This window comes from Parasteatoda tepidariorum, chromosome 4, assembly GCF_982258835.1.
Source record: "Parasteatoda tepidariorum strain Cologne lab strain chromosome 4, Ptep-v5.0, whole genome shotgun sequence".
In the NCBI taxonomy this organism is placed as follows: Eukaryota; Metazoa; Arthropoda; class Arachnida; order Araneae; family Theridiidae; genus Parasteatoda; species Parasteatoda tepidariorum.
This window is the reverse complement of record NC_141758.1, coordinates 73,023,917-73,041,812: the sequence shown is the minus strand read 5'-3', so window position 1 is coordinate 73,041,812 and position 17,896 is coordinate 73,023,917. Positions and strand designations below refer to the sequence as shown.

Here is a 17,896-nt window from a genome sequence, read left to right as displayed (position 1 = left end):
CGATTTCCCTCCTCATGACGTCACTGTGTCCACAGATCTCGGAGATCGCAAGCAAAGATATTATGATAACTTTGCATCTTTCTCTTTGTAAAAATAAGTTAGACTTTTTTTGGTTATTAGCTTTCAAACTTTACGTAATTAATACATTATTTCCGTTCATAAACATAGTTCAAAAAAACTTTCTTGGCCATTATATTAAAAAAAATACCATTTTAAACTTATAAAAATGTTTTACTAGTTGGCGAAAATGACACTATAAATACTTTATTTTAAAAAGTTCAGTTTTAACTTTAATTATTAAGAAAAATGAAAGCATATATCGACACTTTTTTTTATCTACATATTCTTTTATAACAATAAGTTGAGTTAAATTTAGAATACCTGATTTTAAAATATGCCGTTAATAGCAATTTGTTCATACTTAATCATTAGGAAACATCAACCTTAAACGCTAATTACTGAAACAAAATAATAATTTAGGTTCATAATGACATTAGAAATTTTGCAATTGTTCATAGACCCCATAGACTGCTGAACTCAAACTGTCTTTTATTTTAACTTTTTATACTATTTCATGATGTATGGGATATGGGCCTTCTGCGCAGCCCAGGTGCCCAATTTTTTATAAATAAAGAAAGAATTGCTTATAGATATTTAAATTTACGATGATATAATTTATAGATATTTAAATTTAAGAGAATATAATTTTTAAAGAAATCATAAATATTTAGAATAACTATATTAAAAATATGTTATGAAATTAGGAGAATTTCAACTATATACTATATATTTTATTTATACTTTTTATTTACATTTTAATTTTCCTTGACTTTATCCATTTTTTAATTTTTTTCACCTGCCTTTCTTTTTGAAGTAACGAGGCGGATAATGAATTTTTATAAAAGTTCTTAATGACAGAATAAACGTACTGCTGTTTTATATTAACTGTGTCATTTCGGAATCCATTTTTTACATAGTTGTTCATTTACTTTAGGGAACACGCGGAAAATTATATTTTTCCCCTTTGTTTTTCTATCAGAATTTTTTCAAGTTGCAATCGCGCAAACTGGCATTTCGATAATAGTTTTAAATTCTTGTAAATTCATTGCAAAAGCTGAGGGAAAGTCATTATAGAAAATAACAAATGTCTTAGAATATCTCGCAAAAAGAAATGCTCCAATATTAGTTAGAGCTAGTAAGGCCGAACGCTGCGTTCTTTAAGTAAAAGTGCGAGCTTTGCGCCAAAGTGACGTCACTTGAGAAAATCGGAGGATCGGCGCGGCGAGAGCTACTTCAAAGGAGTGAACCAGCCCTTCTATTCTCTTGAGCCCTGGTTAATACGAGGCCAAGTTGCACTATTAGTGCAAATTGGTCCTTTAACTTGATTACATGATACTACGGTCCAACCTAAAAGAAAATATAGTTCATCTCAACTCTTCATTACATTACGACAGTGCAGAAAATTCTTTGTGATATGCTGTAGTATATAAATTTGGGTAGAGTTCAAAATTATACAAAAAAAGGAAACACCTAGATAACTTTTGATCTAATGATTGAATTATCGCGTACTATATTATAATCTTTATGGTTCGAAGAACTAATCTTAATTATGATAATTCATTTGTGAAGATTTTAAGACAGAAAAACGTACTTTTTTTTGATAGATTTGTATTTTTGAATTTCAAAATAAGGGAGAGTGGCCATAATCTCAAAAACATGCTCTATATAATTCGGCTGAAAAAGCGGTTTAAAGTTTGGACTCCTTAATGTTAATTTCACTTTCAGCATATTTCCCCCTATCTCGATCTCTAAGCAAATCAACACATAATTGCAAATTCATTTTTCAAAGATATCTTGAATAAAAATTATCATTTATTTTAATAATGAACTAACAATATTGAATTGTGAGGTATATTAATTTTTACATTATTTTAATCTAGGTAGTTAAATAACAAAAGCCAAACGGAATTAATCAAACTCTTGAGACTAAGAATTTAAAAACAAGACTAAGATGGTGGAATGCATAAAAATAAAACAGTGTGTAAACACTAAACTATCAGACCAGTAGGGAGAATTTTCGACGATGTCAACCTTCAACTATAAAATAGTATCCCAGCATAGAATCGAGTTAACATGTCATATATTAGAGAATTATAATTGAATAACTGTAGTGGTAGATAAGCTACAGTACTCTTCTACCAGATCTTAATCTGTTATACGATGATGAGCGGATACCACAAGTTTAATCATTGCTGTTTTGTAAGAAACCGGGAGAGCAGTATTATGATCACCGGGCGTTGAGTGCTGATTGTGAGAGTTATATTAAATTCAGGGTCGTGGTTGTTTCTGAGTTGCCATTAGCAGTCGAGTGTTTAGAGGCAGACATTGTGGGTGATCGAGACTGAGTAGCAACAGCACGAAGAGGTGGACAATATTGGGAGTCACAAATTGCAAGTCAACTATTCATTGTGAACCATCTATCAAAGTAGGCATATTCAAATTGAAGTAGGCATGTCTTTCGAGGTAGGATAGTTTAACTCACGTCTGGGTCACCAATGTGGGAAGAGGATTATCGACAATGCCAATTTTCATTTATAAAAAAGATTCTCCAATATAGAATCTTATTAACATGTCTTATATGCTTGTGAATTGGAATTGAATAATTGTTGTGGTAGACACGCTGCAGACCATGTTTCTTAGATAGTTGCTTTCCCTCATATTTTAAAGTAAAAAATTCAAATATGTCAAAAAAAGATATATCTATTCAGAAATAGTACGTTTCTGGGTCTGATTTCGTAAGTTACAATATCTGCACAAATTGATAAGAATATTTAAGTAAACAATTAAGACTGCATTTTTGTTCCGGATAGTTTCGGAAAAAGATCAAAAGTTATTTTTATATCATCTTTTTTATTTTGAGTTTGCAGAAACCAGTACTAAATAAAATAATTACAGAAATATCTTTCAATGGAAATAAAAACTTTAATTTGAAATTCAGAACATTGCAAAAATTTCAAAATGCAAAAAATCGTAACTAGGGAAACTGCTTATATAGAATATTATACGCTTGATAATGGCTTCTTATCCTCAGATTTTCTTGAAATAACAAATAATCTTAATTTTAAATCCTTTCGTGCTTTAAATTTATTATAAATGATAAAAGGAGCAAGCATAACAGTTATTATGATACCAATAAAGCCAGCAGTTTTTCGAATTGTATAGATTGAACTGTGATGTCCGTTTAGATCAGATTCGATTTCATATTGAATATACTGGATATCAATTGTTTCAGTTTCTTTAGGTATATTTGTATTATAATCGATTTCATATTGAAGATTGTGAATGTCATATGTTTCCGTTTCTTTAGGTATATCCGTATTAGCTTCGATTTCATTTAGAATATCCTGGATATTAAATGTTCCTATTTCTTCAGGTATATCCGTATTAGATTTTATTTCATTTAGGAGATCCTGGATATTAAATATTCCCATTTCTTTAGGTATATCAGTATTAGATTCCATTTCATTTAGGAGATCCTGGATATTAAATGTTCCCATTTCTTCAGGTATATCCGCATTAGATTCGATTTCATTAAGTAACTTCTGAATATCAATTGTAAGAGTATTTGCAGGTGCGACCTCGTTAGATTTGATTTCATTTAGAAAATTCAGAACATCAATCGCACCATTTTCTACGGGTATATTCGTATTTGTTTTGACTTCCAGAAAGAAATTTTGAAGGTCAGGAAATTTTTTTGGTATACTTGATTCTTCTTGGTACTTTGATATTATTAATTCTAATTTAGCTCGTTCCTTCTCAAACCAAGTTCTTTCTGAAAAGTCAGAATCTTTTTGAGGAACATTTTCGAGTTCGTTGTTTGACCAATCAACCACGTCATCAATGTCTTCCTTCTCTGCGCCATCTGAAAAAAATTTAGTAATTTTTGATTTACTATGATTTGTTTTATCTAGAAATATTGTTTAAGCTTATGTATGTAATGTAACGCCAGGTAAGCATAGGAAAATTAGCAGAAGTGGTTAAAAATATTAGATAACATTCAAAATCAGAATTTTATTTTATATAAATTTTAGAATTTTTCAGCTATATACAACTATATTCAGCTATATACCTTCCAAACGAACAAGACTATTTAAGATATGATTTCTTAAAAATTCGACTTCTCAGAAACTATTTGACCCATTTCTTTTGAATTTTGCCATTTAAATATGTATTCTTTAAAATGATGTAAAAAGTTGTATACTTTATACTTCAGAAGTTTTTTTTGACAATTATTAAATAAAATTTAAAAAAAATATTCACGGGAAGTTATATTTTACACAGCTTTATCATTTACTAAACAAATTTTATAATAGAATGCAAAATTTTTCCAATTAGTTTAAAAAGTGATAGAAACATGGTGAAATACGCAAAAACTAAAATTAAAATTAAGGAAATCAAACATTGAACCCTCCTGAGAAATTAGTGACCGTATTTCGCAGATTGTGGCTCACCCCCCCCCCCATCTATATTTTGGGAGCTAGATCCGTCGAAAAAAGGTCTGTTTATTGAGAGAAAGTATATTTTTATGTTCGATTTTGTAACCTAAAATATCGTCTACTCTTATGAATATTAGCATATTTGAGGTCATCCCTTTGAATCCTAATACTGAGCCCAAGAACGTGAAAATCATTTCATTAGATCAAATTATAACAACTTTGGTCCGTTTTACATTTTGCCCACTTTGCACTAATATAAATTTAAGAATGCAAATTTACTAACGTTATAAGGATTCTCACACTTTTTATTTTATTTTCCTATTTTCGATGTACAGTAGAAAGCTCTCTCATGATTGAAGGTTTGAGTGGATGATGTGCATGAAATATATTGTTGTAGTTATTGAAGGTTTGAGTGGATGATGTGTATGAAATATATCATACCTGCCAACTTCCACTCCTTCCGAGAATGGATTCTTAGAGTGGCTGTAAAACAATAAACGAAAAACAATCTGACTCAAAAATATATTTATATTTTGATCCAGTTGAAATTCGCTTGCGTAAAGTTTATTATGCTTTCATATATTTATTGTAATTATTTATATGTAGTGGTGGTCAGACTCATCTATAATTATCATTATAATTCGAAAAGTTGATTGGAATAACCTGAGTATTGCTACCACTTTAAATATGAAAATAAAATCTTCCGGAAAATCCGGAAGGGTTGGCAGGTATGATATATTGTTGTAGGCATTGAGGTTTATCGGAAGGTTTTTGTAGTAGTCCTTACAACATTTATTTATTTTGCGAAGTCTTAAATATGAAGATCATAGTGGATGAAGGATCCATGTGGAAATCTCAGTGTTTCTGGAGTGGAAGAACGATGCAAGTAATAAACAGTCAGTTACTCAAAAAACTTGTCTTATTTAATCTTCAAATGAAAGCTAGGGATATACAAATATTACCCATTGAATGGTTCTGGACAAATTATTTCTCACTGTCAACACAAACCTTATTTACTCAAATTGCTAAATCTGTTTACATTTGTCTGGTAGCAGGTACATGCAGATTTAACAGTTAATTTTTCACCCATTAGGCCAATTCAAATGCATGATTCTTGAATATGGCAGAGAAATTATATCAAATGTTAGAGTCCGAATAAGAACTTTAGAGCTCTTAGTAGGCGTGTTAACTTCGAGCTATTTTTAATTGCTTTGCAAATTTGATAAAAAATTATTTTCCGTGCCACTACATGAATATAATTCAAAAGTTTATATGAAATACCCCTTCGACCACAAACTCTTGTGAAGTCCTTAAAATGTTGTCAAAATTACCAAAAATTCGAAAAACTTTAGTTTTTGCCTAGCACTTGTTAAAATATTTTGCGAAAAGTCAAAATCATTTGACGGTCAAAAATCCAAATCCGTCGAAAAAAAGGTATGTTTATTCAGACAAAGTGCGTTTTTGCGTCTGATTTCGAACTTAAATATCGTCTGTACATATTACTTTGCATATTTGAGGTCATCTTCTCGAGCCATTAAAAGACTGAGTCCTAGAACATGAAGATCCGATCATTAGATCAAAAGTTATTCAGAGTTTTTTTTGCTCACTGTATAGGATGTACTATGGAGTAGGAAAGTTTAACATTGGATAATTATATTCGTGAATTGTTAGCAGTCTAACTTTTAAAAAATATGTCGTAGACGTTGAAACCCACAGAAATGCCAAGGAAATGGATCTGAAATATTACATGCTGAAAGGATCATATTTATTTATGAACTAGTTCTTTAATTGTAAGAAATTTATTGCCATTTTAAGTATTTTTTGCTATGTTTTTTTCACTAATAATATATTCGAATGCATAAATCTACTCCTATTTGTGATTACGAGACAGCAAATTTTTGTTATGTCTGACGTATAAGTCGACCGTTGAAAAAAAACACATAAAAATTTCTATTTTATTGCAAATTTTTTTACAAAGTGTGAAAATTTAAATTTGTCCTAGTTTGGTGAAGACTATTTTTGTGGGTCTCAGCGGATGAGGAAGTAAAATCCATTGTGGAGCTGGATCCGTGTAACAAAACTGCTATCGTTATTGAATCTAATACAGATTATGTTCTGGATTCTTTAAATTTGTTGTTTTACAGTATATCTCAAAAGCTTTAATTTTTTAAATATCCTCAAATAAATTTAAATTTTCATGAATTTTTTCGAACGCGATTTAAAGTATTGTTTCTAAGAAAGCTTTTACATATATAAAAAAATATGAGAGCAAACTAAAAATTGTATATAACATTAAAAAAAGTTTTTGAACAGGGTAAATTGATGTAAAGTTGTTGGGCTTGATGCTTATCATTAAGTTTTTAATCATTTAAAGAATCTCTAATTTATAATATATTAATTTGCACCAAAATATAATTGTAAAACGGTTTACATGTTTATAAACCGATTTTTGTAAGATTATCCTGAAATATACCGTAATTAGATAGAATCATAGAATCACGTTATAATAATAAATAAAAAAAACTTTTCTTTCGATTTTTTTAACTCTAAATTTAGAAACTAATCAAAAAACTTAGTAGCAGAGAAGAGTATGAAAAGCATTACAGGTAAATGGTTTTAAATTAGGGATACAAAAATAATTTAATCCTTTAATGACTTATTAAAGTTACACTAATGACGTCTGATGGAAACTGAATCCTACCATGCAACTTTCTGGCCAGTAAAATGCAGTCTGATTACAATATGAGGAATCTTAATTTTTATTATAAATTGACAAATAACTTATTATAACGACCAAGTGCATATATGAAGGAACATTTTACCATCTCATGGGTTTTTAATGTTTTGAATTATGTTAACTCTTTTTAAATTAAGTTTGTTTCAATTTTCCCAGTAGGTAGTTTTGCACTTAGAATCAGAATTAGTTAATCATGTCAGTGCTCTTGATTATTCCAAAAACACCTTACAACACACAAAATTATTTATTTTACAGTTCTGTTTACAAAAATATAAAATACTAGCTTCATCAATAAATTTCGAAACACTCAGATATAAAATGGCGTAAATAAAAATATATTAATGCTCAAAAATAAACTCAAAGTAATTTTATTTCTTCTCCACAAAAAAGAACGAATAAGCACAAAAAAGCAAAACAAACCGTTACTATAGCAACTTAATTTTGTGAACTAGATTAAAGTTAAAAATTAAGCAGACGATAATTCTCAACAGTAAGATTTCGAATAATCTTTATAAGAGATACATTCTTACTCACTCTATTCTTCGAAACAGAGAGTATTACGTTTTATGAAATACAAAATGAAGAAATACGGTTTGTTCGAAATGCAATATCACCATTAATACTCAGTAACTACATTCTTAGATTGGTGGAGCTTGGCCGTTTGCTATACATGCATTGCATTGAATTTATAGTTTTTGTTCCCTGCGAGCCACCAAGCAGCGCTGGAGGCATTACCATCAAGTTTTGTATACGTATTGGAAATTTTTAAAGAGACGTCTTTTAAATGATGGCTATTTATAGGAATACCAAGTATATTAATAACAAAAGCTTTTTTTTTGAAAGCCATTGACGACCCACCACCGGAAAAATATGATTTGTGCGATCGACAGAACCAGTGTTTTTTGGAAACTTAACCTTGACAAACTAGTCTTAAAGTGTAAAATAAAGGGCTGCTTGGTTTGGCAAGAAATTTCAATTGTAAAATTTTGTTGAAACTCAGTTTCTAGTAACCACGATATTCTTTTCTGGCTGTCTCTTGCTTTTAATGAAGCCAGCTTCGGGTTACCACAATTCCTGTTTACCATTGTGTGATTTGCTCTTTATTTTCATTTGTATATACATAGGCATGTTTTCACATTGCTAAATATCAGAAGGGTCCCCGATTCTTAACTTAAACCAACGAATCTTGCCATTCCACGTTGTTTTCGCTTTCGAAAACTTGTCACCAAAAGATAGCTCCAAGACAATTGATAAATCAAAGAAGCAGGCTTTTGCAAGAATTTTTAGGACATTATAAAAAAAACGTGGCTCTTTCGATTTTCGGAAATTTCTCTTTAAACTATGCATCGCGGCAACAGGAGCCTATTTTGAAATCTTACAATACGTTGTGATGATTCGATTAATAAATTATTATTTTTTTAAAAGTTACTGACAACCTCTACAAGCAGATCCTGTGTATTGACATTCGAATTAAACTAAACTTAATCAGAGGAATCTGTAAGATGATATGTTAATCGAAATGGCTCTAAATTCGATAATGTGATTAAAAACATTATGAAGCGGCAGGTTTTGCGGAAAGATTAGTTCAAAAAGTTATTAGAGGAAGTTTGGTTGGAAATTTATGAACAAGAAATTCAAACTGTTTAAAAGTGTAAGACTAGTAGAAGCCTTGATACTGACTTATTATAGGTAGCTCTTCTCAATTTTCTTTTTCAATTTTTTTAAAAAATATTTAAACAAAAATTATATTTTTTATTTAATTGACTTATTATTTATAAACATTGGTTGAGTTATAAAATTAAAGTATATTATAACTCAAACTCATTAAATGTAGAATCTAAGGAACAGCATAATATGTTTCTTAACATGTAAACATTTTTTTAGAAATTTAAACAGTGATTAATATACTGGAATTGAATAACCAAAACAAGGAAATAGCAAAATAAAATGAGCATTTAATAAAAGGCATGATTTTTTTCCTCAATGCATTTCCAGAACTAACTCCCAGTATATTTGTATGTGTAGTATTAAATTTCCTTTTTTTTTTTAGTAAGAGTAAAACAAAATTGCGTAATCTTACATTAAATGAATACTAAACAAAGAATATCAACTTAATTTTAATGGAAATAAATTGACTTAAATTCTACTAGAAAAGTAAGGTATCTATATTATACTGGAAGTTACTAGTACTTATATATGGCTTAAAACCTTAAGAAATCTGGTCAAACATTCGTGTTCAGATATTGAATTTACTACAATAGTTTATGTCTTCAAATTAGTTTTATTTTATTCACTAGCAATTTACCTACAGGAAATAAAGTTTGTCAAAAAGAAAAAACAAGGAAGCTTTAATATTGGAAAATTTTCGCCATTTTGTAAGTAATCACTACGAACATAGGCGTAACATGAAGGGGCACACTTTATTTTTAGAAAACTATTTGTATTTTTAAGTGTTATGCATAGATGCATATTTATTTTTTATATGTAGGCGCATTTATACGTAAATCTATGCAAAAAACTTCTAGTATAATACTGTTATACTATTTTAAGTACAATACTGTTTTGTAATAGTATAATATGTAAAATACTGTTTTTTAAAAATAAAAACTGTGCTTATGCTACGCCTAGGACTACAAATGAAGCTTTACGGATTTATGTCCTGTAAGACATATGAATAATATTCATAATGAGATTCGTTATAACATTAAAAATAGAATATATTAGTTATATTACGATGTACGTGCAACGGGTGTAGTTGTTGTTGTTGTAGTTCATTTACGTCGCACTAGAGCTGCACAATGGGCTGTTGGCGACTGTCTGGGAAACATCCCTAAGGATGATCCGAAGACATGCCATCACAATTTTGATCCTCTGCAGAGGGTGTGAATCATTAGGGATCTGCTAAATTTGCTTAACTAAAAGGCTCGGCAGTGTTCTAAAAAATAAGATATTAAGTTCTCAAAATTTATAAACATTGTTCTAGTACTCAATAGCTCAAAGATTTAAAAAATTGGAGAGTAAATTAAAAGTGTAAATTCGGTTTGGTACAAAAGATGAGGCTTCTGAAAATTCAACAAAATAAATTTAAAATTAGATATCATGAAATTAAATCATAATAAATTAAATTAATTTAATGATAATTAGACTAATACTTCAAAAAAAAAAATAAGAATGAAAATTTTATCTCAATGACAAAATGCTTTAGCGATGCGCAGAATTTAACAATTTACACCTTGCCAATGAATTTACTTAGACAGTGCAATTAATATTTATTGCAATTAATATTGCAATTAATATTTATTTACGATTGAATTTAAGCTGATAATTATTATAAATTTTTTCAAGTAATTGAACGATTGTTATTAAAATACAACAAGAAATTCGAAGTCCTGTATTTAAAGACAAAAATGCTAGCTTATAATGATTAAACTATAAAGCTTACCAATTACTTCATCGCCGTTGATGCATTGTACGCTCATCACTTGTAATAAGGAACCGATGACAAGGAAATAAAACAACATTTTCTTATTCTAAAAGAAAGTATTATAGTTAAACTTTGTAAAATTATTAAAATAAGTGATTGAAGATGATTGAGGCAAAAATGACAATATTTTCTTACTCAGTAAAAAAAAAAAGAAGAAGAGTATTATCGTTAAAACTTGTAAAATTATCAAAGAAATGATCATAAATGGTCGAGACAAACAGAATAACATCTTACTCTATAAAAAGTAGTATTATTGTTAAATTATTAAACTATAATACTATATTACAATTAAAATATACACTATATTATTAAAAGTAGTATTATTGTTAAACTGTGCCAAATTACTAAATGATAGTTCACAGTTAAGATAAGGAGAAACAGAACTACATTTTTTAGTCAGTAAAAAGTATTATCGTTGAAACATCGCGAAATTACTAAAGAAATGATCGTTGATGGTCCAGACAAGGACACACAGAATATCGTCAACAATATCGGTCAAGACAAGAACGTTATGATCGCAAATGGTCGAGACAGACAAACAGAATAACAAGTAGTATTATCGTTAAATTATTAAACTATGTCACAATTAAACTATACACTATATTACTGAAAGTAGTATTATTGTTAAACGATGCCAAATTACTAAATGATCGTTGACGGTTAAGATAAGGAGAAACAGAATCACGTTTTTTCGTCAATAAAAAGTATGTTGAACATCTTGAAATTACTAAAATGATCGCAGAAGGCCAAGACAAGGAGACATAGAATATCGTTAACAATATCGCTCAAGACAGGAACCTCACAGAATATCTTCGATAATATCAAGCTAAATCGGAATAGTGGAGTTTGTTAAAACGTGTTTTTCAGAAATTGGACTTAATCGAGATTTCTCCAACTCATGTAAAAAACTACGAATATATAGTAAATTTTGAGTGAATATTATAAATTCAGTTGTTTGATTTCTTAGAGTTTGTTCTGTAATGATTTACTTTAAGATATATTTTCAGAATCTTTATAAAAATGTCTGGCATAAATGTTGTTATAAGAAAAAACCACACATTGTAAGAATCTAGACTGTAAAATTCTATATAAAAAATATCTGCATTAAATTTACTCAACTTTTGTGTCAAAAACTCACCTTATCGAATAACAAGAACTTTAATTAATTATTTTTATAAAATTAGAGCACTGAAGTATTCTATTCTGTGCTTTCATTGTTTTTCAATAGCAATAAAATGTAGTTTGATTTTTCAATCTAATTAAGACTCCTCTAAAAATATTTTCGAATTGCAATGTACTAGTGCATTAAAGAATGGAAACATGTGAATTACTTCTATTTAAACTGAAGAAAAACTCAAATCATAATAAAATAGCTTTGTAAAACATATTAAAACGTAATTTGAAAGCAGATTTCCATTAACTTTCGTAATGTTTCATGATAATACAAATCTAATGCGTTTTTTATTACTTTAAATAGTGCATAAATTAAAAAAAAAAACAGTAACAAACCTGTAATCCAGTCAGAACAAATCAGAGAACAGAAACTGTCAAACTCCCACGCCGCAGGAGTTTTCTATCTTAAAGTCAGTAAAAATATTTAAGAAGCACTACTATTAACCGGGTTTAGTTGAAGTTAAGACCAGTTAAAGGCTGAATTACATTAAAAGTGGTCTGAAGTCGGATACAAATGCATTATCCATTACGCGCGATGTCTGGCCTGCACTGAAAGTGATTACATAAGTAATGAAATACATTAAAGAAGCTTCCAATAAACAATATCTTCCATTCACTAGTTGCTTTCATTGCATAAAGTCATGCCATCTTTGCCAAGTGGTCTCCCCTTCCTACCAAATGCTTAGCATAGTGAAGGTAGCAGGTTCATATCGATCGTAACCCTGGATGCATCTTTATGCTAGCCTTATAAAATTTGTGTTATCTCTTCTTTAACTTGAAAGGGATGGGTGACCACATCGATCAGACTACAAAGGACGATGATGTGTGGCATTGTTCCTTGATAAACTGTTCTACTGTAAAGTGCTTAACTTCGCGCGTAGGTCGTTGGATTACCAAAGCGGGGGTATTCCAACCATCCCTTCTACAGAGGATCAAAATGTTGATGGCATGCTTTCGGATCATCTTCTGGAATGTTTCCCAAACCGTCACCAATAGCTCATTGTGCTGCTTTAGCGTAACGTAAATAAACAACTACTACTACGATTCAACTTTGAAGGGCTTAAACCGTATTTGTAATGACCTCACAAGTCTGAATATGTATGTATGTGTAGTTTATTTACATCGCACAGGAGCAGTAGGATATTGGCGGCGGTCTGTGAAACTGTGACGGTTTTTTGATCCTCTGCTGAGGGGATGGCTCTCTTTGTTTTTAATCCAACGACCTGCGCTGCAATTGAAGACTTTACGGTAGAACAGTTTAACGATGATTGATACCGCACAGCCCCGCTCCAATCAAAATAGTTACCCACGAGCACAATGGTCACTGCCAATGATGCTTGACTTTGGGGATCTGAAAATCGTGGACGATCAATTCGCTACGCTGGATGATCAGTCCACTGCATTTATTTATTTATTTTATTGAAATTACATATATTTGCTGACTTGTGTGCTCAATATAGGCTTATAAGTCATTGTCAAGTAGAAAATACAGATAGAACAATTCAGAGAAAGACATCACAAAGAATACATCCAGGCTTACGGCGGGATTCGAACCCGCTACCTCCACGCTTAACACGGCGTTTGGACCGGCGATACCGCTTGGCCAGGGAGGCCCCAGTCCACTGCAGTATGCATAACTATGTGTAACAATAAATAAAGCGTTAGGTCCTCGTTAGCCGAAAGATATTGTCATTCCGTCAAGCATTTGGTAGTGTAGAAATAGTCGGTTAGAATCCTACTGTAACCCTGCACGTGTCTTTGTGCCGCCCTGCTCCAATTTGTGCTGTTCCCCAACTTGATGAAGAAACTTGAACACAAGTCTGTACATGAATTTGCAAAAATAAATTATTAAGTAAAAAAAGGGCACTGTCTGACTACAGTGGATTTGGTTACCATCGTATGTATTTCTTACTTCTCTCTGATTTCACAGTGTGTTGGGAAAAGTCTTCAGCTTCCACAGCCTGCGTCGAGGTGCCTTTCTGAAAAGCCGGTGAATATTACCACCGAACAGAACATGAGCCCGGGGTCTTCGCACCATTACTTAGGGTGAATCCGAAATCGCCAAAAGCTTATCATTGTAGCTCTAATGCAACAATATCCTAAGTTGTCCAGCGTTCCGGGAAAAACTAAAAAATTTAGTGAAATAAATGAAATGAGTCTAATAAATTAAATGGCTAAACCTTTATTTCAATGCGTATGCAAGTGAATAACTAATTATCTTTCGATGTCGCGACAACTGAACATCAAAATCTATTTTTAACCTTTCTTTCTTCAACCACATTAAACACCAACACACATGTTATTAGGTTTACACGTGTGTTGATGTTTAGAGAAATTTTCGGCCCTAAATCATCAGCCAAATTATTTAATTATTAACATGAGATATAGTAAAGCTTGTTGAGTTGGCTTTTCTTATGGCACTGTCTTCTTTCAATAACGCGCCTATATTGTATCTCACCTGTACTACGAAGCGTGGTGCTGGGCCCATACCCAAGAGGTCACGAGTTCGATCCCTGCTAGGCGAAAGCTCCATTGCAGTAAATAGTGACTGGTGCAGGTAAAATCAGTCTGGTCACAAAGTCCACCATGCTACAATAACAAATCATACCTGTACTGAATTAGAAATTGATGGTTTTCTGGTTTCGGTCGAATTTATGATCTGTGGGGGAATGAATATATGTATGAATAGGTCCAACTCAATAAACGGACTGTGACTTGTGTGTGTGTGCCGTTGAAGTCTTGTTCTTGGCCACAGACGACACCACTGAAAAATAAGACACACACTATCTGCCTTAAACATGCTTGGTTTCACCAAGCAAGCCTGCTGGTATTGGCAAGTGGCATTAGAAACAACAACACACTACAAAGCGTTGATTAAACACTCATTTTTGATTTGGCTTTGGCGTTTGGTTAGGCAAATCTTGGAGAAGTTATCTCCCATGGCTTGTCCGTATTTTATATTATAGAAAATGTATGTTTTTACTTGAAATGTCATTTGGATAACAATGCTCTTTTTTTGTTTTGAACCCAGAGGCCAGCAACGATATAAAAGTCTTAAAGTGATTATGATCCCGTTTTCAACACCTGCTTCAATCCATAAATTTTTTTATTTTTCCCATAAACAACAAAATTCCATCTACTTTAATTGCTTTAATCTACACCAAATGTCCAACATTTTTCATTACAGGTGTAATTCATTTGCTTTAATAAAAATGAAATTACTTTGCTATAAATTTTATGACATGTTAATTTTTTCTATCACAATATTACGTATTTAACGGTTTTAATCTTCATTATCCTTCTTAATAAAAAAAAATCACGAATCCTTGGATGAATGGAACAAAATGAATTCACTGCAAAGATATCACTTTTAATTTTCTGACAGACCTATTTTCAAACTATACACCATATAAAAATAGAAAAATCAAATTTTTTGACACGCTCGTTGTGTCTTAGCGACGTAAGAAATGCCCATTTTTTTTCCTCTTTCAGAATTGTATAGAAAACACTGAAATTTTCAAAATTTTATTATTCTGAAACTAATTTGAAATTAAAAACAAGTCAGCCTATTTATTTCAGCTATAAGAGTACAAAACTGCAAAAAATTAACTTTTCTTGGCGACAGTACTACAAATCTGATTTTCGTAAATCTCCCGAGTAGTCAGACAAAATTTGCCTATTAATGAAAATCTTTAGGAGGTCACAGCGATCTTAAGTGACTTCCATGGGAAATCCCCCTCTCACATTCTCTTTAACATATTCATGCATTATTTTGAATAAAAAGTTTTTAAATTGCTCAAATCAGGTCTCGAAAAACCAAACCAACTTCGGCGGTCAAAAATTCCACGCGGACAGCAAATTTCTAGAATCCAACGTCTGCGCACATCACTTCCAAAATGACCCTCTAATCTCGAAATACAGCAACATACTGCGGATGGTGGAATTGATGTTTCCTCTTTCTAGGAGTACTGCAGCGGTTGAAAGGGGCTTTCAGCAATGAACTTACAAAAAAAAGAAAGAAAAAAAAAACAATACGTACTGGTCTTAAACAAGAAGCGTTAACCGCAATTATGAACACCTACCTAAATGGAAAACCGCTTTCAGATTTCTGTGCCTGAAACCTCTGTAAATCATTGGCTTGATTGTGGAACTGGAAAACGTCATATTTGATTCATTTAAAAAACGCAGTACCATCGGATAAATTGACAGATAATTTGACCTTTGTTAATTAAATTATTTCATAAAAGAAATGCTAGGTTTTACTATTAGTAACCTAGTACTTCTTTTATTACTGTATAATGTAATCCTTGTATTTGTAATCTTAGTAACTACTAATTTATTGTGCAACTTATATAAATGTTTGTAATAAACAAGAGAAAATTATATTTTTATTTATTTAGAAGCGACGGGTTAGTTTCAAAGGAGGAAGGATACATTGTTGGACAAGCCGTCCTCGGGGACGGGTGAAATTTCTGAGTTTTTTCGAGCACTGGTTCAAATTCTCATGATGGAAAAGATGTGTGAACAACACTTGTCTTAGTAGACTGTGATACAGGTTTTCAAGAGTTACTTTCTATTAACTCGGTTAATTCAAACATTCAATTTATTTTAGAGCCTGAAATTAACTTTTTCAAATGTTCATATAACTAAATACACAGTTTCCTTCCTCTGCTTATTGTAAACATTCTGTTCTTTTGCCCCTTTATGTTAATTCTAATAATCCTAATTGTTAGAAAATTTCTGCAATTCACGCTCTTGTCATCGACGCACTAATTTCTTTTAACTTCGTACTTTCTCTGCTCTTAAACTGCTAACCGTGGATTTAACCCTTTACATCTCAACATCTCTGATTTTAATAAAAATTACTGATACATTAGAATACATCATTCTAAGTATGTAAAAAATAGTAAAAAAATTTTACAACATAAAATATAAAAAATATTGGAAAAAAATTTATTGTTCCATTTCTGCAACATGATGCAAAATGACAAAAAAGTGCTTGTTGCATTTCTGCAACATTGTGAAAAATGGCACTAAGATTGAAAGATGAATTTTTAAAACAGTTGTTACTTTTGTTGCAACAAAGTCCTACACCACATTTCTCACAAATAGTTTGTGTAAATCCTTTGCACTTTGGGTATTTGCATCTGATTCTTTTGTTAGCCTAATTAGACCAGTGTCCAATTTCATCTTGGCCTTGGCGCACTGGTTTTGGCCGACAATCGCCGAAATCGTCCTTCAAAATTTGTTGGGGCAAAGACATAGGCTTTTTGTGTATGTTGCAGATATGCAACACGGTGATATAAAGGGTTAAACCTATGGTTGATTCAGCTCTTGATAAACTCACAAGACCCAAGCACCCTATTCTTCTAATCCTTACGCATTACTTATCACTTCATCGTTTTTTCTCCCATTTGTTATGAAATTGCTAATATAAATTTGAAAATCATTTTCAGGTCTGATAACAGAATTAAGTTGAAGTCTTAAAGATCCTATAAGTTTTGATAATCGCTGGGGCACGTACCATATTCCTTGTCAAAGAAACCTTATTTACCTCTTTAAAGTTTAGATTTCAGGAACTTTACACATTGCAGTTACATATAAAGAATACAAGAAGCCATTAATCGCTGCGTGTAAGTTTTTTAAGCAAATAATGTCTTACTGTTTCAGTTTCATGGGCTTATTTAATATCGGGACCATATTTTTCAGTCTGAACCAACGCCCGTAATTTGAAGGTTAAAAATCAGAATATGTACGTAAGCAAGTACATTTATTCAACAAAAAAGTACGTTAGTGTTTGATTTCCTAACTTAAAACATCTGCATAAATTGATAAACAAGTTTAAGGTAAGAGCCTTGAATCATTGATTGCGATAATTCGATCAATAAAATTAAAAAAAAAGTTCTTTAATTTTGCGCACTGTATGTTTAAAAGTTCGCAGAAACTGGAATTAAATTAAAATATCATGCAAACTATTATCTTTAAATGGAATGAAACTTAATAACA

At 31.1% G+C, this 17,896-nt stretch overlaps 1 protein-coding gene across 2 annotated transcripts; it reads right to left on the bottom strand.

Annotated features, from left to right (window-relative positions):
- Positions 1 to 2,962: 2,962 nt before the first annotated feature.
- On the bottom strand, positions 2,963 to 12,462 carry LOC107452912 (uncharacterized). 2 transcript variants are annotated; one of them, XM_016069543.3, is made up of 3 exons: positions 12,227 to 12,462; positions 10,676 to 10,763; positions 2,963 to 3,922 (listed from the first exon to the last, which is right to left on the bottom strand). In XM_016069543.3, the coding sequence occupies exons 2-3, from the start codon at positions 10,752 to 10,754 to the stop codon at positions 3,060 to 3,062; spliced, it is 942 nt and encodes a 313-aa protein (XP_015925029.1). In that variant the 5' UTR covers positions 10,755 to 10,763; positions 12,227 to 12,462; the 3' UTR covers positions 2,963 to 3,059. The 2 variants fall into 2 exon arrangements, with proteins under 2 accessions (XP_015925029.1, XP_015925037.1); XM_016069551.3 differs by lacking the exon at positions 12,227 to 12,462 and adding an exon at positions 11,856 to 12,031.
- Between the last annotated feature and the right edge of the window lie 5,434 nt (positions 12,463 to 17,896).